At 36.2% G+C, this 25468-nt stretch overlaps 1 protein-coding gene across 1 annotated transcript in view; it reads left to right on the top strand.

Annotated features, from left to right (window-relative positions):
• Positions 1 to 25086, top strand: part of FRK (fyn related Src family tyrosine kinase) — a 46732-nt gene extending 21646 nt beyond the window's left edge. The window contains exons 3-8 of the mRNA XM_065734673.1: positions 5474 to 5637; positions 6179 to 6347; positions 15696 to 15854; positions 19515 to 19696; positions 21694 to 21859; positions 23662 to 25086. Coding sequence (XP_065590745.1) covers positions 5474 to 5637; positions 6179 to 6347; positions 15696 to 15854; positions 19515 to 19696; positions 21694 to 21859; positions 23662 to 23870 — 1049 coding nt within the window. The 3' untranslated portion in view covers positions 23871 to 25086. The remainder of the gene's footprint in view (positions 1 to 5473; positions 5638 to 6178; positions 6348 to 15695; positions 15855 to 19514; positions 19697 to 21693; positions 21860 to 23661) is intronic.
• The last annotated feature ends 382 nt before the right edge of the window (positions 25087 to 25468 follow it).

The following is a 25468-nucleotide window of genomic DNA, read 5'->3' on the forward strand; positions in this document are numbered from 1 at the left end:
ATGTATGTGGAGGCAAGGCTCCAGCTACAGCAGGCAGCCCTCCTTCGAGCACAAATGTGGGTTGTTCTCTGAGTATGTATGCAAGTGCCATCTCAGATTTATTAAATACTCGTGGTCTTTTAGGCATAGAAAGAAAATTATCTTTGTCACAGTCTTTAGACAGTGAGTATTAATGAAACAATTTACTACTGCTGCTAGACCTTTTAGCATCTTCCCAGACTGGGATGTAGTTTAGCCTCAAAACGCTGCTTCATCATGAAGAAGTTAAATATTATTGACTGCTTACTGAACAGGCCTGGCTAAGTGGTTCCTGATTTGTGTTGTGCTAGTTGTTTTCTTCCAGTATAATAATACACATAATGGTTGAGATATTGTATGTCCATAATCTCATTACTTACTTCTACTTTGAGAGATCTAATACAGGATCTCCCAAAAGTAAATATTTGAACTGTACTATGGGAAAAGCAAATTGGATGGAAAGTTGTTTAGTTCCCCAGATACTAAAAAATAAGCAGCTTTTCTGAATCTCTCTTATTTATTCCATCAGAAGTTACTAAATCCTCAAATCTGAAGCACCATAACAATGTTTTAATGAGGAATAGGGAGGTCTCTGGTAACTTCTATCTCTGTGGTAGCTGTTATACAGATCAGGGAGAAATCACAACCTGGTATTTCGGAATATATCTCTACTATCTATTTTTTTTTCTGTACAGAACAAATAAACAAACAAACAAAAAACAAATGAACAAACAAACAAAAAAACCAACCCAAGATACCATCTTCTGTAGGATTGATTGACTTTGCTCTTCTTGCTATTGCTGCTTTGATTTCACTCCACAGAATGTGGTGATAACGGTTAAAAAGTGATAACCTATCTTTCAGAACTGAAGTCAATCAGAAAGTTTTTTCTCTGTGTCCAGTCTTACATTTAAATATAATAAATCTAAAACAGAAAGGGAACAGAAAAGGAAGAGATTCTTCCAAACACTGATTTCATGATATTTGTGTCTGATATTGTACACATATGGCAAACTATAAGAGAACTAATGCTAATAAGAGAAATAAATGTATACCTTTAGAAAACAAACAAACAAAACAGGAAATAAAAAATCCCAAACAAACAAACTGTGAACCTTGCCTTTCATTGAAAGGACACTTTTCACTTCTAGTTTGTCTTAATGGGATAACTCACATTTTGTAAAATATTTTAATTATAAATGACTATTTAAAGTAATAACAAAAAGTGATGTTCATAAATCTTTTTCTTAGCTGTGAATAGTTAAATGGAAAGCATATCAAACTAGATAGGGCACTGTGTTGCTATCATTTTAAAGTGGTTGACATTTTAAAAATAGGTTTTCACATTTTAAAAATGCACGTTATAGACAGATTTTTATGTTGATGACTCCAGCATCTGGTGTGAAATATATTAAATTTTAAACATGTTGGTGCCATCTTATACATTGCCTCTTTTTAATTAAAAGCCATAATTTAGATGTGCTCAGTTTAATTGAGTGTCATTGCCAATGATAGCAGGAGGTTCTCTATTTCATCCCTTACTGAATAATGGTATCTAAGAGACTGACTGCATTAAATGACAATGCATTTTTTCTCTTCTGGCTCCTAAAAAAAGGTTGTATGGTATCCACTAGTCCAGATTGCCTTTAGGCCTAAGAAACAAACAAATAACAACAACAACAACACAACCATAATAATTTAAGGGAGAAAATTGATTGCAGTGGTAAAACCATGGCTGTAGCAGAATGCTATTGAAGCAGTCAGTGTACCCTCTCTGTCCTGGTGGGAGTGATCCAAGCAGCCACCTTCCTCTCAGCCTCACCTGGGGCACAACAGTAAGCTCCCAGCCATGTTCCTGTTGTTAAAATGCCTTCTCCTTCTGGGGAAGGATAGGAGAGAAGTAAGGTCTGTAGTCCCCAGTTTGGTTCAGTTCCCACTCTCCCTTCCTGCTGGTTACTCTTTACTATGTGTGCTCAGGGAGAACTGTTGGGATGTTAGCAGTAATAATGTCTTAGTGTCCCAATTACTCATTTGGTGAGGCTATGGACATTGCTGATATCACCATAAAATTTAGTTCTGCTACCTTGGGCAGTAAATTATTTTATTATCTTCCTTGGGGCTGCAAAATGTATTTCTGCTTAAAATTATGTAGATGGGAAGGAGGGAGAGGAGAATGTTTTTTTTTAAGCCAAAACCATGAAGAAATCTAAAGAGAGCCTTAATTATCTCAGAAAGGGCAAGGAAATTGATGAGAAATTCTCTGCAGCCTTCAAACCTACTTACTGTCAAGCTGTTTGAAGCTGAAGTCACAGTCCCACCCTGTTTAAGTCTGGTTTGTGCCTAAGGAAGAATGAAAGCGTGAAGGGGTTATGGCTGCCTCTTCCCAGAGTTCCATGTGCTTTCTATCATGTGTGAGCAGAGAAGCTGTGCTATGCTGCTGCTCTGCCAGTGTGATGTGCAGGACTCACACAGCCAGCTTCAGCCCTGGGATACCAGTGAACAATCCTCTCTCAAGCACTGCACCAGCCTTCCCTTCAGCTGCTTATCACAAGAAAAGTCTGTCAGCCCAGAATTTTTCTCTGAATTATCCACACACGTTGCAACTTCACCCAGAGAAAATAAAAAGAACTATGAAATTACCATAGACCAGCAACTTTACAAGAATATGAAGACAATCAAATATTATACAGTAGGCTAACTCAATTTTTCTTCACACCCTTAAAGAAACTTTCTCTTTGGTCATTTATAAATGCTATGCATAGAATACTATTTCTCGTTATTTCCGTGTTCAGATCCCACTCCTTTGTTGAAGTAAGAAGGTTAGACCTACTTGTTGGCAAACACTGTTTTATTTCAATTTGATATTAAGAGCAGACTTCAGTGAGTCATGATTTGATGTGACCTTGAGGAATACAATCTGAGTAGTAGCAAAATATCACTAACCATGTCAAAGCACTTGCAATCTACACAATCTAGTATAAACTGGTTCTTGTCCAGTAACCATTACTCACAGACTTAGAAAACATAAAGTCAGAAGTTTGCACTGGTGTGGTCTGACCTCTATATGGGTAGCCGTAAAGTTTCATACAAGTTCCCTTTAAAAAATAATAGAGCACACATTTCAAACCAACTTTTACATTAATATTAGATGCTTTGCAAGTAATAAATACAATACTGCTAATAAATAAAACGGATAGTCAGCTATGTAATATCACTTTTGTACTACTAGGACTGGATTAACAATCATCCTGCTGGCTTTTTATTCAGTGAATCACAAATAGCAATTTATTTGGCCAGTTTAACTTCACATTACTTTTTGAAAAATTCAATACATTTTCAGTCTGTTTTTACTGAATTTCCTTTAGCACGATTTTCAAATCATACACTACAAAAATGTACATACATTTTATAGTTGAGTGAACAGTAATTACATGTGTCGAACTAAGAAAAAGAAAAAAAAAGCCATATAAAAATGCCGATGTAATTATCTTTATTCTCATGAGCTTTATTTACTAATGTTCTATTTTATGGTCCTTATGCAGAATTGTAAACTGGTAATTAATCTCTGAAAATATTACCTGTGGCAGATATTAAATCCCCTAACACATTTAACAGCTCCTAAATGCCCTCTGGTGGCCGGGCCTGACAACTGCAGAGTAAAGTAGAAAAATCATTATACACGACAGTAATTACAGTAGGAGAATTTTTTTTATTATTATTTAATCAAAGAAACTGTGAGATAAATATACTTTATAGCACCTTTGTTAATTGAAAACAACCAGTAATATAAAATATTTATTTCTATGTGCAATATGTAGCTGTGTACGCTTTTACTAATGTGATTAAAAATTAAATTCTCAAATATAGACGTAAACAGCAGATCTTTTCCCTGTACTTTCCTTTCCTTTTCAGTTTCATCTTGTGTGAGGGCCCTGAGAATAGGACAACAATGGTACCAATGGGTGTGGTAGGGGATTATGGACATACAATATCTCAACCATTCCACCCAACCTATGGAAAAACAGTTGTGTTGGGTGATGAGGACTGGTGCAGCAAATGGAATGTCCTCCTTTCCTTTAGAACACTCTCCTAATCACCATATAAAAGTACCATGTTTCATGAATGGAAGAGAATGATAAGCCTCTGATTCTTCTCATGTTCTTACCTGTTTCTGTTTCTTTCCAAAATGTGATGTTTCACTTTTAGTCCTGATCCAATATTTCTCCTCTTTGTCGTTCCCCAAACTCACTAGATATTTTACATTTTGTCTTGCTTCTTAATCTTGTAATCCCTGTTCTAATTTGGGCATCCAGTGTCCCATCACAAGCACTAACCAGTGGAAAAAAAGAGAAGAAAACCCCATCCACACTTCAAATACTTGTTTCTTAATGTCACTGAACCTCGGTAACGCCTTGAGCTCAGTTCCTTTTTCCACCTGAAACTCCCCTGATTTCCTGAAATCAGGAAACCTTCTCCTGATGCATGTCTCCTCCACTTGAAATGCAAAAAAATATATATCCTAGTGCTTAAACATCTTCCCTGTTAAATTATGCATTATATAGTCAGAACTTCTCATTACCAGCTAGGTTCATTTTAGAGCACTGTTTAGATTAGAGATAACAGCTATGGCACTGATAGGAGTTAAACCAACTATCCTACCCAATGCATGAGCTGAGTGCATTTTTCTCCATCTCTGGTCTACTGCTGCTCCTCCCTCTCACTAGACCCACCCTGGAGAAACCTAGCCCTCCTTTTGGTATTGACGAAGTCTGCTGTGATAATCCCAGGAAAGGACACTTTGAGCATCAGGAGAGGCACCTAAGTAAGATAAAGGCCGTCTTGTTTACAGAAATGTATGAGAGTAAACCACATTTAAATGGTAAGGGTAGTTATCAGCAACTCAAAGCAGAGCATTATTGGTCTTATTTTTACATATTCCAACCACACACAAAACTCAGTAAACCCCGTAGAAAATATGAGTGCTTTCTAGAAAATCATGGAGCATGGTTCATATGTTTTTCTTTCTCTAAAAATGCCTGCCTATCCAGAAGATGCTATTTGGAATGCTAATACTGTTAAAGGAAATATTAAAAATTGATCAAATGGTTACTTTGAATTAGATTCTCTTGAAATATTTGTTGTTCTAAAAGATGGAAAACATTAACTGCCTCAATATTATGTCTTCACATATTTTTGCGTCACATCAGAGAGAGGTAACAAGAACCTCCAAATCTGAATAGTTAGACTGTCAGACTGGATATGCTAAGTTATCTAAATAGTGAACTGTGGTTTGGAAGAGAGTTTGTACCATTGCCATGCTTGAAACTAAAATAATTTATTTTAATTTCTTCACTACAACCGTTGGAAACTAATGTCCCTTATGCTAATTTAGTCATAAACTATACTGTATTACTATTTTAATACCTGAAAACTTAATATATTTAAATCTTCTTAGTTTTTGATGGTGTATCTGTGAAGCACTACAGGATCAGAAGATTGAATGGAGAAGGCTTTTTCTTGAGTAGATTGAAAACTTTTAAAACTCTGAATGAATTTGTTGACTATTACAGTAAGAGCAGTGATGGCCTCTGTGTGATGCTTGGAAAGCCATGTCCAAAGGTAAGAGAGAATATGTCTACACATTTTTTCGTAAGCTAAGTCATCAGTATAGTTTAGAAAGTACTAGTCCCATATCTGCTTCCATAACTGGAATGGTGTTGATGTGTTTATTTTCAGAAAGTTTAGCTAGCAGTATCATTTCATTCTTGATGTGGCAGTGTTAATACCATGCAATTTTGTACAGGTTCAAAATTCATTTATTAATAGATGTATATGGTGATGAAATCTACAGATTCATAACTCTAGCTTTCTGTAAGTAATTACTGAGTCGAAACCACATGGTTCTGGCAAGAATTACATGATTGTTCAGTAAGCTCACTAGGTGATGACTTCTAATTTTTACTTTCAATGTCAGTATTTTCTTTAGAATATTCTTTATTTCTGGCTAAAAACACCAACTTTATTTTATGTTCTCAACTTACTGCACATGTGCTGTAAGGAAACACACATGTCTGTTTCAACTTAACATGACATTGTTAGAAAAATGATATATTCTGTTGAAAAAATCCCAAAATCTAAATGTATTATTTATTTTTACCAGGTACAAATTCCTACTACTTTTGATTTGTCATATAAAACTGTTGATCAGTGGGAGATAGACAGAAAATCTCTGAAATTCTTGAAAAAGTTAGGATCTGGTCAATTTGGTGAGGTATGGGAAGGACTGTGGAATAATACCACCCCAGTGGCAATCAAAACATTAAAACCAGGTATGTGAATTGATCTTAAATGTTAATGTGTAATGTTGCTAAATCTGCTTCTTAATTTTTTCACTGTTACTGAAAATAGATCCTATCCCTTTGTGTAGCCTTTTTAAAATCATTGCACTTAAACATATAGGCTAATAAATGTCAGTGTCCAGATTGTGTTTGGTATTCAGATGTCAGGGGGACAGAGAGAGTGGTGAGGTGCTGGAACTGGCTGCTCGGAGAGGCTGTGGATGCTCTGTCCCTGGAGGTGTTCAAGACTAGGTTGGATGGGGCCTTGGGCAACCTGGTTTTGTACCAGATCTGGAGGTTGCTGGCCCTGCCTGTTGCAGGGGAATTGGAACTTGATGATCCTTGGGGTTCCTTCCAATCCAAGCCATTCTATGATTCTATAGCTTGGAATGATAACTTAATATAGTTTTCTGTTTCTGTGTGAGCTACAAAAATTCTTACATTACATAAAAATTCTTATATTACATAAAAAAAACAATGCAGCAAGACCATATACCTTTGGTGGTATTATATCATATTGCTGGTATAGAATTAAGTGACAACATATGATCTGTAGGGAAAGCAATCCATTTTCTTCTAGCTTGTCATCACTAGAATTTTTCCTAGTATATAAAGCTTCCTTTGGTGATATGGAATATTAACTGTGTTAAGCTCATCGTATTTAAGAAGTAATTCAGAATTAATAATGACTGAATGCATTTTCTCAGGTTTTGACACAATAAATAAATAAATATTTGAATATAACATAACCTTGTGATTAAGACAGCTTTTAACATTTATTCTTTATTATTTTTCATTACCTTAAAGTAATTTATGCATTTTAAATTGACAACATAAAACATCAGCCAGCAGATGGCAAGAATCCCATAGAGAAGAAAGGTAGCATGAGTGGCATTTACATTTTTAAAAAGATAACATTAAAATTTGCTTTCATAAACTGAAAAAGCTCTTGTTGTGAGTTAATGACCCTGTTTCAGGAAGCAAAATAGATTAAGATCCTTGGTTCAGAAGAACAACTATATATTCTTGAGCCCTACTTGACTTGAATGATTTCCTGAAAAGGGAAGAATCTAAAAGTGCATTTTAGGACCATCTTATATTATATGTTGATTAACTTTGGACTTGCAAATTGAAAGCATGTAAGAACCTTTTATTTTCTTTTAAAGCAGAAAAAATGTTCATATTAAAGACCTTCTAAAATTAGTGTAAAGAACAGCATACTTTTTCAGTGAGCTGATGTATATCCCTGCTGATCTAGTAAACACAGAAACTGTCTTGAAATCTCTGTTCATTTCCCTGTCCTAAGACATTCCCAGTGCTAAGCCATTCTGTGGCAGGGATCCATCTGAAACAAGAAGTCTGAACCCAGGCTGTTTCTCCTTGATTCTGACCAGTGTCTTTCATCCTGCAATACTAGCAGAATTTTTCAAGTAGCTCGAGTATTTTTTTAAGACCATCTTCACTGGGCCTTTTCTGTCTGTTAACGATTTGTTTCATCTAGGTATGATGCCAAAAGAAAGAACAATTCCAGCTGTGTAAAGACAAGGAATATCTTCACATTTGTTACATGCTAGCTATCTGTTTAATAGTCCACTGTAATTCTTGCTTTTCTTCTCCTTAAGGCAAACTAATTTGTTCATGTTAGTTTACTTTCTTTTAAAGACTTAATGAAACATATGGACAAGTTTGTTTTATTGCAAAAGACTGAAGGGTTCTTTCTAAAGCATGAAATCTTGTAAATAGTATTTAAGAAAGGAAATTAACTAAACTGGAATGAACAAGACTAATCTAAAGTTCTGGTGACATTAAGATTTCTTTCGGAGATTTTCTTCCCTCTTCAAGAAAATATGAGGCAATTAGCGTTCTAGGAAAGGATTTATTTCTTGTTAAACAAAATAAGATTTTGCACAAATTGCAGTTCATACATTTCTACTTATTTTCTCTATGAGGAAAGTGCAGCTGACATTTACCTAGTATTGCATATGCAAATTGCAAAGCTAAACTAATCATTTCATCTTCTCAATAACTCGTTTCAAAACTCTACTTCATCTTCTCCTTCTGTATAATGGGAACAGCACATATTTTCAGTTCTCTGCAAAACAAACTCCTGTTTTACAAGTGCACTCAATCAGAACTGATGAGACTCCCCAGAAATGCATGAAACTTGAATGGGACACTACTGCCAAGTTACAGCTGCAATTTGATTACATTTTTCTTTTTTTGTCTTTTAGCTTTTTTACATTAATAAGATGAAGAACTGCTACTAATACGCCATGTGAAGAAAAAGAAAAAAAACTAGAGAAATAAAACCATAAGGTTAACAAACTGAAGCAGATTTTAATATGTTTAAAGCCAAACTGAACTTTGGAGATCCATTCTTTGTTAATCAATTCACTACCCATTATATGTCTTACTGATAAAGAATAGAGAGAACATGTTATTTCTACAAAAATATGTTCTCTAGAATTCTAATTCACCAAAGATTGTAAGATAATAAAAATGATAGATTTGTTATCTAAATATTAAGATTTTACACTAGAGTAAACATATTATCTGCCAAATTGTTTACTCATAGTCTAGCATATTACAAATGAAGAAGCCCCTTCAATAGTGATACTCTCTGTATTATGATAGTTTAGCTGGGTAAAATGACTTGATTAATCAACATCTTTTCCATCTTTTTTTTTTTCCCTCTAGTCTGCTTCCTGTTAAGACCAACAGTAGCAATCTCATTGATTTCAGAATGGGTTACATTGAACTAGGGCAGACAAGTCCTACCTAGATGAGAGGTTTGGATACATGAAAGGATGTGCTTAAAACTCTTCTGTCTTCATGAGGCTGCAGGAGGAACTGATGCAGATATTTTCTACAATTCCATAAGCAGTAGTCATTGATTCCCTCATTGTTTTTGGCAATTTTAGCCACAGCTTTAGCCTTACTTCACTAAACATAAAGTGGAGAATGGCATAGAAATAGGAGACACCAGTAAGGTAGTTACAAGCCAGGATGTAGCAGCAATCATTTCTTAAATAGACAATGATTTGATCTTCTCCCTCCTTTGATCTGCACAATTTTCCATATAGTGGTCTCTTTCATCTCCAAACTAGGACCTGGTCCTGATAAGAAAAAATCTTTCAGTGGAGTAGGAAGTTATTTACTTACTATTTAATGAGATTTCTGCTGAGGAGAGTTGAACACATTGTTCAGGGTATTTCTCCAGGTGCGTGGTGGAAAGAAACAGAAGAGTTCCTGGTTTTCTTTGTCTTTTTGGTGCTCCCTCAGAAGGCCTGTGATGGGATTTCTTGTCCACTTGCCCTCTGATCGATTACACAAAAATAATGCTTTATCACTTTCCTGTATGTGTCACAAATAAGTATATACACAGACATCGAATGAAGTTGCAAGTGACTTCTGGAGGTCATCTTTGCTCAAGCAAGGTCCTACATAGCACACTGCACAAGAAAGCATCAAGGCAGGTTTGGAAGATCTCCAGAAAAGGAGATGTCGCAGCCTCTGTGGACAACCTGTTTTATTGCTTTGTCAGCATCACAGCAAATAAGTTTTTTCCCATATCCAGATGGAACTATTTGTATTTCAGTTCATGCACATTATACTGTGATGCTGGGTACTACTTAAAAGAGTCTGGCACTATTCTCTTGACACCCTCCCTTAAAGTATTTGTATTCATTGGTAAGAACCCCTCCCAGTCTTCTCCAGCCTAAACAGTCCCAGCTCTCCCAGCCTTTCCTCATAAAACAGATGCTCCAGTTCCTCAGCCATTTTCATGGGCCTTCTCTGGACTTTGTCCTGTATGTCGATGTCTTCTGTATTTGGGAGCCCAGAAATGGACAGAGCACTGCAGGTACAGTGTCACCAGGGCTAAGTAAAGGGGGAGGGTTTCCTTGACCTGCTGCCAACAGTATTCCTAATGCAGATTAGGATATCTTTGGTCTTCTTGGCAATTTAGACGCATTGCTGGCTCATGGAAAGCAATTACTTTCAGAGGAGATTTCCATGAATATATCTTCAGATGTCTACAAACACTCTTAGCAGTAAACCTAAAATGAGAAGCAGTACAAGCTGCAAATTTTGCAGGTGCATGACTGAGGATCCAATTACATAAAGCTTCAGCTAAAAAAGAAAATAAAAATAAAAGAATCAGCAGTGTAGGTTTTTTTCTGCATCCACTGCACTATGGAGAACAACTTTTCCACAGTGAGTGAAGAATTATATTTTGTAAGCCTCCTTTGTGCTTCCAGAAGCAAGTTGCTCAAGTGTTTCAGCAGCCCTCTAAACACACAAAATTCAGCTGGGACTAAGTTGGAAACATTAGTTTTTGTAGGCTGCAATGACTAAAATATGTGGCTTCTATCTAAAAGGCGTAGAATTAATAGATCTTTGACACTGGGGCCATAAGAAAAAGCAGTAGTAACGTGATGCCTGCACTCAGATAGTTGTCTGGTGTTCAGTTCATTCACTTTGGCTGTACGTGTAACATTTTATCATGCAAAAAAAGTGGTAGATTTATAAATGAAAAAGCACAAAGAGAAAATAAGAACGTCTTTGTTTTAAGCAACATCTTCTCTGACTTCTGAGTTGCTGACCAACAATCAAGGATGTATAGAGACTGGAGATATAAAAATGGTCTACAAGCCAGCAGTTACTTCTGTTCTTGGCTCTGCAAAACATTGTCATGCTACAGGCCCCCGTGCATGTCATTTCACATTTTTGCTTTTATTTCCTCACTGTGACATTGTTGTTTTTTTTTTCTATTTAAGTGGAAAATATTGCAGCAGGGGTTTGCACTTCATCCCATGCTAAGCATGATGGATTCTCTAGAACTTATTGCATGGGCTTAGCTTGCTTCTCCAACTGTCAGCACGTAAAGCAGACATCTATCATCACCAGTTAATCATATCTGAGAAAGTTCCTTATGCCTGCTCAAGTTGACAGATACATTTGTCACTATCATATTGTAAAACATCTCCCAAGTTTCTTCTCATGGAAGCTTCCCAAGCAGAGTTTGTTTAGGAAGCATTCTCAAAATAGTCTCTGTGTTTTCAATCTTATGAGAGGCTTTAGTAATATTCTCAGTTCTTTACTATGCAATATATTTTATGCATATACAATGTAAAAATTTTTTACATGCAGGAAATTTTTTGTTCCCCTGAACAAATATACTATTTTTTCTATTTATTTTAGTACATACCCTTACATTACCTTATAACTTCTCTTGTGTATGTTGAGAACACTACCTGAGGGGTTGCTGGATGCCTGTCTTCTGCTGTCATTGTTCTCTCATGTAATTAAGAACTTGTAGTTTTAAGTGTTATTTATTATACATAAACTAATTCAGCAGATGACAATAATGCTCGGTGTAAACTCTACACAAGATCACTGTTTGTAAACATACAGAAGATAACATTGCTCTGAAGTACAAGGTTACTTTGAAGTCATTTTTGAAGGATTAACAGAAGTTGCAAAGTCTGTCCAGAAGGGCTTATCAAATATTTAAGGACCACTTACTTTTAGGCCAGTGGAAACTAGATAGAGGGAAAGGTCAGTTACTTCCATCTTATTTTCAAGTAATCAATGTCTGTCTTATAATATGAAGCTTCCTCAACTCTAGAACAAATAATTAATACTGATATACCTGCTTTAAGTGGGCTTAAATTAGATGAGATTTCTGGCACAGAAACACATTAGACTGTACATCAAATAAATACATGCTAACATTTGCTTCTAAGAAGGACTTCGGTGTTTACCCACGAGTTTCTCATTCAAAACAAAAAAGAATTATCTAATGCATACTTTCTTCAAGTAGTACTTTCAAATTTGTCTTATGAAAAGACATTAACTAGCTGCTTTCTGATCAAGTGGCTTCTACCTACAGTACTTTGCTCTTCATAGTATGTTTGCCAATTATGGGCAAAAATGGATACCACTTTAGAGACATGTAACTCAACTACAGATTTAAAAAAAACACAATCATTTGAAACTCCATTTGACTTTTATATTTTATACGTTTCATTTCCACAAACATCTTCAAAGAAATGTACTGTTCTTGTCTCTACTATAACAGGCTTGTTTTTTGTAGCTGGCACTCAAACCATTCATTATCTAGCTATAGAGCTATCGGTCGCTATTTAGAGATACTAGATAAGAAAAATGAAGGTTACATGCAGTCCTTAGAATATGCAGGAAATACTGAACTTGTCTCTTTAATACTATAATTTATATTATTATGAATATTAATGAACAGGGTGAAAAGGATTTACTGTTATTAAGATAGCAGAATTCTTCCCTTTTGATCACATTATTGGAGTTTGCCATATATGAAAAACATGTTGCTTTGTCTGAATTTGTAGGAAGAAGTTTATAGTATAGAAGTTAGCATAGAGTGTACAGAAGTTTAATACTGAGGGATAACTTGCAGGCAAAGTTTTACATCAGAAACAAATCAGGCTATTATTTTTTATAATGTGAAGAATCACTTATAATGATCCATCACAGACAAGTGATTTCATAGACCCCCAGTTAGCCATACTTCATTCTTTTAAGGATAAACACACCAAATATTAGCACTGACACTAAGTCATTTCTCAGGCTTATGCATACACCTTTAGAGACAGAATACCTCACAAGTTCGTCAGGAATGAAAACAACTGCACCATATACTTCACTTGGAAAAATAAGCAGGAACATATTTATTGGCATAATACAGATAAAGCATAGTGATTTAAGAGCAACCTAACAAGATTCAGGATGGATACATACATTTGATTATCCACTGCAGAATATAGATTTAAACCACACACAAGATACCTTCCCACTTAGTCATAAGGTTCAGAATGGACCCATTGCTTTCTAAACTCCTTGAACTGCAGTAACAAAGATCCTAGCAATAGCAGAAGCTTCTTCTAGGCCCAGACTTGATAAACAGTAATTTTTGAGGAATCACCTGTGCATAATCTAAGATATAATCCCCTCAAAGTTAACAAAGCCTAAACCAAAACTATTAATCACTTACTCAGGAACTGTATCATCAAGGCATCTCCATATAAAAAATCCCTAAGGAGGCATAACCTTGTAATGCATTACTACTCAAGTTATTTGTGGAATAAGATGATTGACTCATAGTCACAGGTTGCTTTTTAGGTGTGAGCTCAGTTGTTTCTCAGCTGTTGAATCAGGTGTCTGTTATTAGTACATTCAGTTCTCCTTTGCTTACTGACAGTACTGTTCCATATTGTCTTCTTGTTCCAGGCCAGACTGAAGTAGGAAGCTGGGGGAAGAAGAGGGGTGTGGCAGGAGAAGCATGCTGTCACATAACTTCTCTTTTGGTTTTAGATTGATTTCCATGATAAACTCATGCTGTTTGAAAAGTGAAAGCTCATGCATTACAGCATTAAAAGAAATGTCAAAGTGAGCAAAAGCCCTATAAAAAGAACTCTACCTCTTTTTTGTTGTTTGTTTTTATTGACTGGAGATCTAGGATCTGTGGTAAATTCAAATAAAGACTGTGCTGCTGTAAATAGAAAAAAAAATACAGTGTAGCATTTCAGATATTAATTTTTTTCCACCTGATTCTCTTAATCTCTTCTTTATAGAGAACATCCATCAGTAATCTACTGTTCATCCTGTTTCCTATTTTCCTCTGATAATGACAAAAAGAAATGGGTATAGCCTGTACCAGCAAAAGAGATCTATTACTGGCTGCCATCCACTTATTGATGGCATGGAAATCCATTGCCTTTCACCACCCTCTTCTAATGACATCCTATAAAATATTGTCAAACTGGGGCATGTGAGATTGCCTAGCAAAGTATGAGAACACCAGGGAAGAGAACCACTTATTCCTTGCAACAGCCTTTGCTCTCGCAGGTTGCAGTGTCAAGTGGCTTTTTTTTCACAATGTCTATCAGCAGCATTTTTCAGTCATTTCTGTTGCATTGATGCAAGGATGTGAAACCACACATCACTGTTATCTCTTGGGAAATAGGTTGAAGAACTGCTCAGGTGGCAGCATTCGAGGTATGTATTGGGTGAAGTGACCCAGGCTGATATACCAGTTATTCTGTAGAACAGATTTTCTGGTGGAGTTTTATGGCTGAGCCATTTAGCATCTTCACAGCATTTCACTCCATTTAAACATCCATGTTTGTAGCAGAGCCGAGCTCCAAAATGAACCTTGTCAGTTACCTAATATTAATGTTAAAGAAAATAAAATAAAGATTCATACTCTTTTATGCCTGGTTTGCTTCCCAGTTTTAAAATACCTTGGTATTACTAAGAAAACTGTTTTTAAACAAGACATAGAACAGACTAAGTTTAGATAGCTGTTATTTTATTTTTCAATTCCTTTACCTCAGTCTCTTCTTATTGAGTATATTTTGATTTAGTAAGAAGAAAACATTTGAGTGGCTGGATAATTTCACATTTGTTTTTACAAGAATGATGAAGAAGGTGTTATTTACCATCTTCCTCAAACCTTTGACAATACCTAATCACTACTGGATAATCCATAAACATAACATTTATGCATCTCTCTTCCTAATCCATCCCCCACTCAGGACGTACAAAATCTAAGCCTAGCTTTGCCACTTACATTCATTCCCTGAGCCATTTCTATATTCTTTCCTCAACTTAGTTTATAAATGGATCCAGTGCATACATGAATAGAACCAAAGGTAGTATGACCTTATGTAATACTTAAAAGTTTAGGATCGTTAGCAATTAAGATAACTAGACATTAAAGGTAGTATACAATTAATTTTACACATTCACTAAGAAAATATACATATTTATTTATATACTTATATATTATGTCAACATTATAAGTAGTCATTTGCATGTATGTATATAAATTGCACAGATCTGTCCCGTATATAATAGAGGGCTTTCAGTGCTTTCATTGTTTGGTTGCTGTAGCTGATCAAAATAGTGCAGCAGATTCTTACTGCATCCCTGTTTTTCTTTCAGAAGTCCTGTGTTCATCACTATTACCTCAGTTTCTGGGCATTTCGTTTACAAGCTGTAACATAATTATTTGTTTTAATTGCATCATTAAACATTCTACCCTCACCTTTTTCTGCCTGTGGGAGGTTGATCTTAGCCTTTCTATTCCTGGGGGCCAGAACACATATGTTTTCTGTTCCTGTGCAACTGGCATATTTCACTCATTAACTGTTGATTAGCTGTCTGTTATCTCTGGAAACTGTGAAGACTTGAGACGCTAATGTACTTCAAGAAAACAATTCTGGTTATACCCTCAAGACTGCCAGGATGGTAGGAATGTCTTTATAACCTTAGCTAATGTTTTGTTATGTGTTGTTTTAGGTTCAATGGATCCAAAGGATTTTCTGAGGGAAGCACAAATAATGAAGAACTTGAGACACCCAAAGCTTATACAACTTTATGCTGTTTGCACTTTGGAGGATCCAATTTATATTGTTACAGAACTGATGAAACATGGAAGTCTTATAGAATACCTTCAAAGTAAGTGTATGACTATAAACTCATTTCAAGGGGTTTCACAGCTTTCACTTGGGTAAATAACACTAATATGAAAGATAGAAGTACAACACTTGAATTAACATGAAAAACAGCATTATTTGTTATATTTGGAGATGAGAAAAGAGGAAAAGGTTTATGAATTTTTGACATGCTGAGTATTTGAGAAGTTCAAAAGTTCAAATGAAATTCAAAATTGATTCTTATCACCCAAGATACGTTTTTTTCACCAGTTCTACAAGTAGATGGGAAATATCCATCGACAGAATAAAAAGATAAGCAAGGCAAAAGAAAGGCCATCATACTTGATGCAAAATTGAAGCATTTCCACAAACTGTACTTAACATCTCTGGAATCTACTATCAAGCAGGGATACTCTTCCCTTGTGAGTTTGTCCCTTACTAATGTTATCAAGTCTTTTATTAGTAGCACTTCAGTGTGCTCTTCTGAAGGCAAATAATAATTACAAATGAAGTTCTACAGTCTGGAACAGACTAACAAATTGATTGCTCTGTAAGTTCACCCCAGCTACTGAGAAATGCCTGATCCCAGTGCTGTTCCTCATTTTAATTACCTGATGACTGAATGTTAAATGTCTCTAAGGCTGTGATGATCTCTTGAAGACAGATCTTCAAGATCTTGATAAATCTCTTTGTCTCTAGCTCATAAGGTAGAGACCTAGGAACTACTGTAGACACTATTTAAGGTGACGCACTGCCACTTCAAGAACCAGGAAAACATTTCCAAAAGACTGATGTTTCTATGTACTTCATTGATTAAAAAAAAAAAAAGTCAAAGAAAGGAACAGCCCGGAGATGGTTTTTCTGGTTAAAATTCAGATGCTAGATACGCTTTCCCAGTTTTAAAGAACCTTGGTATTACTTGCATGGTGGCTATCACGTTCCACTCTAATGACTAATGACACTAATAACCATAGGCATGTGAATTCCCTGCACACCCTGTGAATGTACTTTGCAATACTTTTTGATGAACACTGCTATGCAGGATTATTGAGCTGCCACCAGTATGAGAAAAATGCAATTGAAAATTTTCATTATCGTTATTGAATGTGAATGAAATTGTCATAAATATATGAATGTGCCTGTCAATTCTCATAGCCCTTGGGCTTTTTCTGGCAGAGACATTGTCTGAAATTTGGTGAATTATTACCAATGAAATATTCTCAACTGGGCAAATAGTTGTGCATTTATATATTTATTGCTAAGATTCTGTCAATGAGAATATTTACCTGTCTTTCCTAAATGAGGTATTGTGATTGATTGCTTAGAATGAGGTACAGACCCTGAGCTGTCTGATATTTTCTCTAGTAAACATTTCATATATGAGAGATAGTAGTGTCAAAAATATTAGTAGGAAGGAATGTAGAAATATTACATTTTATTTATGAATACAGCTGTAAACTCCTCCAACCTGCTCCCAGTCTCATAGATGGAAGCTGGCTCTGGTCTGGAAACTTCTGTAGCAATACTGCAGTGAGGGTAACAGGGAACCTGCAGCCTCTTTCACTCCATTTCACATGCTGAAAGCTACTACGGGGATCCACCTGGCCTGGAATCCCTGAAAGTACCCAATAGAAGTCTTCCATCAGCAATTCCACATATAAAGGTGGATCTGCCCTTTAACACGCTGCACCTGTATGTCCTAGAGGGAAAAACAAAACAAAACACAGAGAGGATTTAGCAGCTCTGACTCCTGTTCTGCATGGAAGCAGCTCGTTAAACATGAGAAGTTGTTCTCTGCCATAACATTCCTATGCTCTCTGTATTAGAGCAGACTTGTGTCAGGCCAGCCTGGGGCATCAGCAGAGCAAGGGCAAACCTGTGTTCAGATCTGTCTGTGTCTTAGTCTGCTTTCGCCAGGAGTAATATTGCAGTCTGAGCAGATGAAGGAACGGTGTGAAAGGGAACATAGAAAGAGAGTTTTAAAATCATCTCGCATAAGCTAGTTTCCAAAACCCAGGTACCCAAGCAGGTACTGGTACATCTTTAGCTCCTGTCTGATTAAATACAACTTAAGATTCATTTGTGGATTTATCTTTGTACAGAGATATGAGTATTGATGTCTGTCAATTATCAGAACTGCAAAACTTCAGAGTGCTACATTACTCTGTGTCCTGATTATATGTTTTCTTGATGGTCAAGCCATAGATTTTTACAGAGCCTGGTATTTCTCTCTCTTCTAAAGGTCAGAGCAGCATACATGTGAGAAAGGAAAAGAATTTGAGTCAACAGTAAAAGTAAATAATCTCAGTGGAAGATTATAATGACAGTGAGTTTAGACTCAGAAAGGAAAGATAAACATGCAGAGCAAATAAAATCATTTAAAATTCATTCCTTTTACCCATTTATCTCTGAACATTTGGGTGAGCAGAAATTCAAGACCTGGAGATCTTGAAATAGATTAGTAAACAGTAGTATTTCACACTCTTCATAAGAAGTGATTGGAAGGTTAGGTCAGGTAAAATGCCAGAACTGGAGGAAGCTATGCAAAACAATACCAAGACACTTCTGCTACGAGTCAATTCAAAGTATAATTGATAAATGTTTTATTTCTCTAACACTGTGGCAGTAAGGAAAAGTCACCATCTTCAATGAAAAATGGGAACTGACAATGTATGTAGCAGAGAACACCTATTTTGTTTTGGTTATTCAGATTCTGAAACAGAAAGTTGAAGCTGCTTTGAGTATTGCTACAGTAGTAGGCAGTCATGTTTCAGTGCTGCAGGCTTTGGGTTTGAGTGTCAGTCATGCCTCAATAAAATACTGATTTGGCTTAGCTAGATTACCTTGGGTGCAAATTATTTGTTATGATGAGTTCATCTTTTTTCAAAATGCCACAGTTGGATTTTAAAGTGTTACACTGCAGTGACATCTTTTTGTTACCTTTCTTAGTATTTATGGCTGCCATTTTTCCTCTCCCCAAAGACTCCTTCTTCATTTGTGGAAACAAGTTTCTTTTGCTACTATGTTTGAACAGCCAATCTTTAATTGCAAATCTCTATTTCTGGGACTTGTTGATTTTACAATGGTAGCGTGGCATGCACATTGCTTCAGAAAGTTCTAGCAGAGAAATAGGCAGCTTGAAAGCAGCGTGAAGAGTCCTACTGTTGAGTAGCAGCAACAGTGATAACAGCATGAAGCAGTTAAGTGGACTGGAAAGTGAAAATGAGAGTTACGCTTGACAGCAGATGGTGTATTTGCTAGTAAAAGTCATTGGAGAACATTCAGAAAGGCTATTTTTGTGCTTTTCACTCTTCAGTCAGCTCTGGCTACACCCAGTGTGTACTGACATTAACTCATACTTGCATTTTGGGATGGGTTGGGCACTTTTCAGAAAGACAAACATCTGCATTGCTATCAGCAGATGTCTTTTTCTTTGTCACTAGCTCCTTGTCAGCTTAGAACAACTAGGTATTTTGTATCTACTCTTTCAGACAAGATAGGACAGCCTTGTTACTACCATGAAACTAGCTGTATGACTTAAAATAGTGCCATTCACTATTATCTGTCATGTGGCTATTGCGCTACATGTTTATCTTGATTTGTCTTGGCTATTCGAACCTGTAAACTGTTATTTATATCTGAATACCACAAATATTATGCTTGTCTGTCTCTTTTAAAACAGATGATGCAGGCTCCCAAATCTCCTTGCCACAACAAATAGACATGGCTGCTCAGGTGGCTTCTGGTATGGCTTATCTTGAATCTCAGAACTACATCCATCGAGATTTGGCAGCCAGGAATGTTCTCGTTGGTGAACACAGTGTTTACAAAGTGGCAGATTTTGGACTTGCAAGAGTTTTTAAGGTGAGTCTTGAGAGAGTGAACTGTCTCTACTTGACCTCTGGAGGAAAGTTAGGAGTCAACTAAGGGATGTACAGTAGATTCTAAATTATTGGATTGAGGTAAAAAAGCATGTCCAGAGAGAAAAGGATTCCTAATGTCTCCTCTTGTATTTTCTAATTGCATTATTCCATGAAAGGTTAAAATCTAGCATATGCCATTCTGTCATTCTGAAGATGGCATCCTGGTATGTGTCTCCCAACCACCTAGGAAGGAGCTTGGCAGGCAATACCTTTTGCTGCACAGCCTTCACACACAACACTAGTGTCTGGCATATGATGAGGGACTGTAGAAATTATACTCCTGAGCCTGTAAGGGAAGACACATAAAAATATATTCACAGTTATTTTCTCTGTTTTTAGTCCCCCACTGCCTTTATGATGCTTGGGAGTGCAGGTAACAGTCATAAACGGATCTTATTAATCTGCACAACTAACTGTGAATTTTGTAATGTGTCTCAGAAATTTAAATCTGACGCAGTTTCAAGTTCTATTCCATTATGTTCTACTTTTTTTTTTTCTCTTTACCATTTGAGGATGTGGAATACCAAGTAATGCTGATGAGGAGCATCTTAAGAAAGAGCTGTAGTTGATAACTGAGACTTTTATCTTCTGAAAAGGATTTGAGATGGGAAGTCCTGATTTCCAGTATTTTATGGATTTCAATATGTAGCCCATATTTTCTGAAATCTTATTATTGCTTTTACTGTTTTATGTTCTTCCACTAAGAATAAAAGACAGAATAAAAATAAAAAAACCCTCTGCTTCTATTTTTTTTCTATTCAAGCAGAAGAAAATTAAGTTCATATTTATTACATTCTGAACTGTAAAATAATTTCTTGATAACAGCATCAAAGGATTTTGAAAGTACTTTTTGCTTAATTTTATTTTTTTCTAGTTGTGCATAAAATCAAATTGCACATTTTTTATCATGACAAATATATGTTTTTAAATGAAAAGTGCTGACTATAGGTAATATTTTACAGTGGTTGACTTTCCTTGTTAGAATAATATATTCACTAAAATACTCTGTCATAGAATCACCTTGGCAGACTTAGGAATATGCTGTCTCTTAAGCCAGAATGCCGAGTGTATCAGTACATAGACACAAGAGACAACAACCATTTGTTTAATGCTTTAGGGTATTGGAGCTGATAAAGACACTATATTAAAAAAAAAAAAAAAACCAGCCCCCAAAATTAGTGTATAAATTTGCCTGAATTTATATGCAAAAAACTTAATGGAGACTTGAATGTGGCCGATGTATGTTAAACTGCACTTTAAAATTAAAAAGAGGATAAATGTTCACAAAGCCTAGATGTCCATGCTATAAAACTTTATACAAATGATTCTACTACCAAGTAAAATTAACTCACATTTACCAGCAAATAGTTTTCCTTTTTCTATATGTATTTCTTCTCTATTTTGCATGAATTAATTGCAGACATTGTAAGCTAACGCTCATTTGAATCACTCAGAGATTGTTCTTTGGTCTTGAAACCTGCTTAAGTGATTGTTTTCAAAGATAATGGCCCTTCAACACCGCAGTAAATCAAAGAACAAAGGTTCCAAAATTCATTAGCTCTTGCTCTTCCCTTCTCTCTTTACTGGTGACAGACACAGAGACATTTGGTCTCTTGTGTCAGCAAGATCCATACACTGCCACTTCTGACAGACTTCTGAAATCTTACATGCCAGATCCAGAACTCACAGTAGCGGGTTATAATTAATCACAAACTACTCCAGTGCTGCGTGCTTGCTTGAAATTATAAATGATTTAGAAAGACCTCCAGTGAACAGCAGCAGCAAACTGTAAAGCCCTATTCAACAAAAGACTTCTGTAAGTGCATGCTTTAATACCATGAAAGGCAAACATTTGATAAGTTTAAACATAAGGTTAGCTTGGTCAGGTGCTTAAGTGCTTTGCTCCTAAATCAGGCTTCTTTGTTTTACCCATGACAGGTAGAAAACGAAAACATATATGAAGCTAGGCCTGAAACAAAACTCCCAGTGAAGTGGACAGCCCCTGAGGCAATCCGCTATAGCAAATTCAGTGTTAAGTCAGATGTGTGGTCGTTTGGAATACTTGTCTTTGAAATAATCACATATGGGAAGATGCCATATGCTGGTAAGTATTTTTTACCTACAGAATGATTTCTAGTTGCTTTCTTGCTTAAAGGATGACATAAAATAGTGTAATGCTTGTACTACAACTAGGTTGAAGGGCTTGAACTTTTCTGTAAATACAGAAAGGTTGTTCAGACGAGGCCCATTCAGTGTGCCAGACCTGGCTGCCCCATGCTCTCTGGAAGCTTTCCAAGGGCAGTAATTAGCAGCCATTCAAACCTCCTCTCAGCTGAGTCAACCTGCATTTCACAGACACAGAAGTCAATTGCTTATTTTCATCCAGCACCACCTCAAAAATGATGTAACGTGGAAAAGGGGAAAAATTATTGCCACCACCTACCTGCACCCTTGCTTTTCTTGTTCTGTGAATGTCACATGAAAGAATAGACTATTATAGGTGAAATACTGCACAGGTACTTCAGGAAGAAGCCATCAGACAATGAATAGGTGATTTTCCTCCCTTCCTTCATATTTGACTATTGCAGTGGAAAGTCTTTGTAAATAAATGAATCACAAGAACTAGGAATAAAATTTCACCAAACACAAAAGTAGATTCAAAAGGTGTGAGACCAGCTAGTATACCTAGCAGTCTGTGGAATGCTCAAGGAAAAATGGCTCCAGTAACACTAGATATTAGTGAAATGACTGACTGATGCATTTTGTGCTGGTGAGGAGAATGCAAGGGGAAGATTGAAGCAAAAAATAGTTAGGCCACAACCTGACAGGCCTATGAGCTGATGCAGTCACCATAAAATACATTTCGTAGGGTCCTATAAGTGGTATTTACCATAAAAAGAAAAGTTTATTCCTCTTTTTGACTCCCAGCTTCATTTCCTGTGAAGGCATGTTGGGAAAAGGAAAAAAAAATACCCACAAAACCGAAGCATCAAATCCTCAACTCATTCTCATATAAATTGCATGTGCACACATAAATGTAAACAAATTAAAGTATAAAGGATATGTAACACCATGATTCTCAGCATTATCTGAAAATATGCTTAGCAAAGCACACAAAGAATGCCATGTGAAAGGCATAGTTTGCCTTTAACTTCACAGTAAAAATAGTTATTTGCATTCTTGATATTACTTTCAGGAGTTCATCCTTGGTAATCAGTTAAGAGATAAGTTATGTTGAACCATGGTGGCAATGGGTAATGTATAGAGGAAATACAATTCAGAGATCTAAGAAAAAGAAGTAAAGACTACACAACTGAGGATTTAGTTTAAAGAGTAGAAAATTGAAAGGGAATGGGACAATAGCCTTAATACAAAAAAAGATATAGCAAAGATAAGGGGGAATTGCTGCTTCTCCATGACCCATGGTGACAGCGCAGAATACCATGGGACATCTGCTCCACAGGAAAATTAGGACTGATGTTATTGAAAACTTTCCAAATATGAGGAAAACTCAAAAGTAGGACAGGTTTTCTTGGGAGGTTTTGGAGCTGCTGAGAGCAGAGGGATTTAGCTTTAGCTGAAATTAAATTGGTGTCATAATAATTCAGACAAAAGCTGGTAACAGAGCAGAAGCCTCCCACCCAGACAAACCCATTTGAAATGCCTCAGATGGGTACCAGCAGTTAGAAATGAAGGGCCTGGAATGCGATGGATGTGCTTTTTAACTGCAGTTTGGGCACCTCCAGTGGTTTTTGTGGCCTTTTACCATTGCACAGGGCCTGACTGCTCCCAACTCTGCCATTACAGGTCCTGAAGGTGGGGAGTGTGGTTTGCTGTCTTGTCTCAGTGGGAGACAGGTACACACAGGTAATCTCATTAACTCTTTCTGCCTTGAAATTTTGGCAGGCATGACAGGACACCAGGTGATCCAGATGCTGGACAAGGGATACAGACTCCCTCAGCCTGAGACCTGCCCAAAGGCACTATATGAACTGATGCTGAAATGCTGGAGTACAGAGCCCAGTGAGAGGCCCACATTTGAGGCCTTGTACTGCCAGCTGGAGGACTACTTTGACAATGACTCCTATATGGACACCCATGCCACCATCAAGTGAACTACAAGGCAGGAACTGAGTGAATGTGACTGAAGGAAAATCCATTTAACCCCAGATGGGGTGCTGAATGAGAAGAGAAGGAGAGCTGGTACATTTTCATGCCTGTGCTGGCACATGAAGACACCTCATGATTTTACTGGTGGCAAATGTTTTGCAAGACTTAGCATCAGGAAGCAGGAAGGGTGGGGGATCTTAAAATATAAACTACCTTCTATTTATTTTTTGAATAACAGCTCAAAAGAATGAATAAATGAAATGAGTCTTGTTCAGTAAAACCGTCACATTTTATAATTTCCTTATTGGAATAATTACGTATTTACTGTTTCTTAGATTTTTGATCCCTCCTAGTTTGTCCTTGTGAAGATGTTTGATTGCTCTGCACAGCAGGATCTGTGCTTTGAATGTTCGCTCGTACAAAAATAATATAGAAATTCAGTGACTTTCATGATGGTGGGATCTAGATTAGTTGCCTTGCTTAGACTTGAGGTACTCTTGCTTTTGCTGTATGAGAAAATAAAAGAGATGTTTATGGGAGGAGACTATTTTCATAATTGGATGGGAAATAGTGATTTTTTACTAGTTTGTATACTGTTCTTTTACAATAATAAACACAATTATTAGTAGATTCCTGAAGCTGTTTGTTTTAAATGTTAGTATTTGAGTTACTATTGTCTACTGAAGTGTAGGGACTTGTTTTTTAGTTCTAAAGTCTGGAAAAGTTGGAAAAAAATATTTTAAAATGAAATCATGACTGCCTTAGCATTTTAAAGTGATACTTCACCTATAACAATCTTTTCCAAAAGGACAAAGCCCACAGCAGATTTAGGTATTTGCAGAAGAACTAGCAATTCATGTTTCCATCTTCTCCAGATGTAAGTTTAATACAGGAGATTTAAATAATTGATGATCTATTTTATTTTGTTCTATGGGGAAATAGAACCCAGATGTTTCTGCTAGCAATGTCTACAGCTACGGATTTCAGAAGTTTTTTTTTCCAGATTTTCTAATTAACTTCAATATCAGTTCTCCTAAAATTTAATATCACTATGACATTTTTATATTCTCAGTTGCGAGGTTTAGAGAACCAATTTTTAATTATTTACTTATGATTTATCAGTTAATTATTTAACAACATAATCCAGGAATTAAGAGCTGTAAAGTGTTAACATACTTTGAGCTTAGTACAAGTGTGTTACCATTTTTCCTCTAATATCAAGAAAGGGTATAAATAAAAGATGAATTACCTTAAAGTGGTATGTCTTTTATTACCTCTTTTCTTTATCATCTCCTTTCTTCATTTTATATTTCAAACCCATTCATCTCAGTGCTTTGCTTCCAATTCTTCATTTCCTATTCCTCTCCTCTGCTTTTGGAAGACAGAACTCTTTTGTTTTTTTTTTTCCTTTCCATACACATCTCTCATGTACTTTCTATTCAGAACACCTTTCCTTATTTATGTTTTCCTCTGTCTTTCTTACACTTGTATATTTTCTAGTGTTGTCCATTCTCCTCCATTTCTGTTCATAGTGTTTCTCCTAGTATCTCTCTATATACTAATTACATTTGTAAAGAATTCAACAGTTATTACTTAGCAGTCC

This window comes from Cyrtonyx montezumae, unplaced genomic scaffold (genome assembly GCF_038088225.1).
Source record: "Cyrtonyx montezumae isolate F1298 unplaced genomic scaffold, pur_monq_1.0 scaffold_0, whole genome shotgun sequence".
NCBI lineage: Eukaryota > Metazoa > Chordata > Aves > Galliformes > Odontophoridae > Cyrtonyx > Cyrtonyx montezumae.